At 32.3% G+C, this 3,847-nt stretch overlaps 2 protein-coding genes across 2 annotated transcripts; both read right to left on the bottom strand.

Moving 5' to 3' along the window:
- Positions 1–75: 75 nt before the first annotated feature.
- On the bottom strand, positions 76–1,454 carry LOC112462961 (the record flags this gene model as incomplete). Its single annotated transcript, XM_025029061.1, has 6 exons — positions 1,318–1,454; positions 1,058–1,198; positions 805–972; positions 506–720; positions 255–417; positions 76–156 (listed from the first exon to the last, which is right to left on the bottom strand). Coding segments are annotated over exons 2-6 (739 nt in total), but the record flags the coding sequence as incomplete, so codon positions are not given.
- Positions 1,450–3,493, bottom strand: LOC112462962 (the record flags this gene model as incomplete). The annotated part of the gene is made up of 6 exons (XM_025029062.1): positions 1,450–1,470; positions 1,554–1,644; positions 1,986–2,147; positions 2,246–2,464; positions 2,667–2,990; positions 3,290–3,493. Coding segments are annotated over 5 exons (983 nt in total), but the record flags the coding sequence as incomplete, so codon positions are not given.
- Between the last annotated feature and the right edge of the window lie 354 nt (positions 3,494–3,847).

The raw sequence follows: 3,847 nt of genomic DNA, 5'->3' as shown, positions 1-3,847 counted from the left end.
AAAAAGAAAAGCTAGTATTTCAAAGAAAAGCTATTTATTTCACAAAATTTATTTCACACTATTTTTTTCTAAAACATCTTTCTTTCAACCATTCCTTTATACCATCTTCTGCCTTTCCTGTGTCTAGTTTGTCTCCTCTCAATTTTTTAATTGCCGCTAAAATAACACAAAATTTATAAAGTGTCAAAATTCCAACAAAAAATGTTAGGAAAGAAAGTAATGTAAAAGAACATAAATTTCACAATTTCACTTACTGATCACTATTTCTTTTAAATGCCAGCTCCCAAATGGCTGCTTTCCTTTTCCGCCTTTCCAGTTAAAGAATGTTCCTGTGTGATTTGTCATAAGAAGAGCCATAACTTTCTTTGAGCAATTCTTCTCACACTTCCCAGAGCTTGCAAACATTAATTTTTTTACCTAAGATTGAAGAAAATAATGAGAAAAGCTTCAAGTTACAAAATATACAATTTTAAGTTAGATATATAATTTATATCTTTTAATTTACAATATAATCCTTTATGGAAGGGTTTCCATTTGTGAGATCTTCAGCAGTTTTAGCATTCTCGAATGTTGTGAAGGGGAGGCTTGGGAGGCCCTTTGGATGGTGGAGAACTTCTGTTCTGTTCAATAAAAGTTGGCGTATTTCTTCAATAGTCGTTTGGAGCTTTTCGTGTGACTTTTCAAGTCTACTGAGTTTCTCATACTGCAGTTTCATGACCTCTGCAAAGTAACAAAATAAATTTAAAAAATGATGTTTAATACTTGAAAGAATTGCATATTTGGAAAGAAGAGAATGTTATTTACGAATAGCTGAAAATTTATCAATCTGGTTAGCAGAGTTGCTAACAGCCGTTTTGTTAGTGGTTTCATTTATTGCCTCGATCTCGTTCCCACTTAAATTTGAATCAGTCATTGGCGATTGGCTGATTCGCATCTCATCAACACAATCAGGACTTTTGCGGCTAATTGAATCTGTAATTAGAAATAAATCGATGAGTTTACAGAAGAACATTTGTTTATAAAATGCCAAATAGTTATTAACAAAACAGTATCTCACCATTATTTGAATGTGGTTCATAAGAATTATCTGAATCTTTAGTGTCATCCTCGCAGAAAGTGTCAGAGGCAGGGTCACGTCCTCGTAGGGAGCTTGTTGCTTGAGGGTCCATCTCCTCAAAATCATTGTGAATGTCATCTCCTGGAAACAAGGCATATTATCAAAAGAAATGTATCCAAAACTATCACGACATTTTGTGGTTTCTGCATTGTTGCTAACGACTGGTTCATTCAACTGGGAAAATGCAATCATTAACTTACCATCTTTTTCATTTGTTAAAAGGGCATTTAAAATAGGATTTGAGGGGCTTTTACCACTTTCCAACAAACTCGAAGCAAGTGAATTACTGTTTTCTACTTCTTTATTGATGTCAACAATTTCGAGAATAGGTCGTTGAGATTTATCTGTTGTTGCTGTAAAATAATTAATAAAACATAATTGATAATAACATAAAAGAAAAAACAACATTGTTAGACACTCTTATTTTTGTCAATACCTTTTTTTATTCTCTCTTTATTTTTTTTTATTTTTGTGTTTACTAACATTGGAATGTTTTTTTGCAAACTTTTGTAGCTTTCCTATAGGCTCTGCAACGAATTAAATTCATTTTACGTTGTATAACTTATATTGGTGACAATAAAAGTACCCAGTGAAAACAACCTAGTCAAAATGATATTAAAGTGACATCAAATTGATGAGAAGGATAATGTCAAAATGAGTGATCAAAATGATGGCAATGTGACTGCATAACGTCCCATAAATAATACCGAATTTTACTTGTATTCCGGAGAGTCGATTGTGTATTTCAAAATTTAGTGAAAATTTCAAAAGTAAAAATTACAAAAATTTAGGTTTTGATGTCATATTGACATCATTTTGACTATTTTCACTAAGTACTATTGCAAAAAATAATCATAATTCCCATTACCTTTATCACTTATTCTGTCCTTGCTCTGGCTGAATTGTTTTTTTTTAGTGTTGATATTGGACTTGGAAACATTGACAGACGTTTTGCTGCCCCGATTTAATTGCTTCTTGCTATTACTGGAGTCCGGTTGGTTAACATTAAGTGATAGCCTTTTAGGTAAAGCTAGATGAAAAAAAAAGAAAAATAATTATTTAAATTCTCAAATAATATCTATATTTGAGAGTTTCAAGACACAACTAAAAATACATTTTTGGACATACCAGTCATTGTCTTTAATGCGCCACGAGGAGAAGGTGTTAATGAGACTGTAGAGCTCATCTGGGACTTAGTAATGTCACTTGTGATGGAGCCAAAATCCAAGCCCTTATCTTTGGTCTGGGCATGGGTACTTTGTGATTCAGTTGAAGGTAGATTATAGCCTTTACTAACTGTGGCAGCCAGACAGGATGTTGAACCATCACTGGTTTTCCTGGAATCCTCTACCAGAACAAAAATAATGTAATAATAATAGTAATTCTTTTAGTGCAGTCCCCAAGTAAAATTAATTGTAAGTCAAACAGCAATGGAAAATCTTTCATTATGTTTCAAAAAACAAAGAAAAGATTTATAATTTAAAATCTTTCAAAGTTTTCCTTAAGATAGAAATCTTAAATTATAAATAAATAAGGTAAAGATATTTACCTGTTTCTCCAGCTCCAGTCGAGAAAGTAAATGTTGGCAAAGGAAGACTAATGCCCTTCTGTGAAGCAGGTTGAGACTTCCCCACTTTTGTCGGATTTTCATCACCTTCATCTTCGGACCATGACAAATCTGTTAAGTGTTTTCTCTTGCGAAAACCTCGATTTCCTTTGTCTCTATCTGCATCAGATTCTAGGTCAGTTTTCTCAACAGCCCGTTCCAGCTTCCTCCTTGCTTCCTCATATGTCACCAGAAATAAGAATAAAATTAAGGTGTCGGTACAGTGATCAAAATCAAGAAAGTAAATGATCAAAGCATGAGACAGGACTTACAAAGATGAGCGAGAAAAGTACAATCCCGGGGAATAAAGATTATATATAAATATATATGATTATATATGAATTTTGTCTCTATATATGAAATTATATATGGGTCCATATATGATTATATATGGACATATATAATTCCAAATATAACTAGATATGAATAGCAATAGATCATATATAATCATATATATTTATATATAATTATATATAATCTTTTTTTCCTGGGTTATCTTGTCATTTTTAATTTTAACACAAGCAAAGAAAGAATAATGAGAGAATTTATCTTACCAAATCAAGCACGAATAGTAGCCGGATAGGTGTTGAATTTTGCAGTGGGCTCCATGCATTTCTTGGCCGCAATGCCTTGTTTTTTAGGGGCTAAATAAGTAGGATAAAGGCAATTTTCTCCGTCTTCACTCATCCAATTGTGCGCTATTACGCACACATCCAAATGTTTATCGTCACCAAGAGTAACCTCAAGGTCCGCAATTGCATACTTCTTTTCTAGAAAAATATAAACATTAGGAGGGAATCATCACCTCAAGGAGGAGCACACATCAACTCACTATAGTAACCAACAGTATCAAATATTTTTCTCAACATTTGCATGCCAGTTTTATAAATAAGAAACAGCAACCAAACTTTATTATTAACATTATTAATAAAAATATTAAGTGTGTGCATGACTTAATTAAAAATAAAATAGCACCATACGCCAAAAAGAGCAGAAAAAAATTATACAAAACAAAATCAACAAAACTATTAATCGATGCAGTAATGACCTAATATTATTATCTCGTTGAAAAGTAATTTTAATATGAGATACCTTGATCTCCGTACCAATGACAATAATCTCAA

The sequence above is a fragment of the Temnothorax curvispinosus genome, unplaced genomic scaffold (assembly GCF_003070985.1).
Source record: "Temnothorax curvispinosus isolate PA1 unplaced genomic scaffold, ASM307098v1 QBEX01012972.1, whole genome shotgun sequence".
NCBI lineage: Eukaryota > Metazoa > Arthropoda > Insecta > Hymenoptera > Formicidae > Temnothorax > Temnothorax curvispinosus.
The sequence above is the reverse complement of the archived record's forward strand: the minus strand, read 5'-3'. Positions and strand labels throughout refer to the sequence as shown.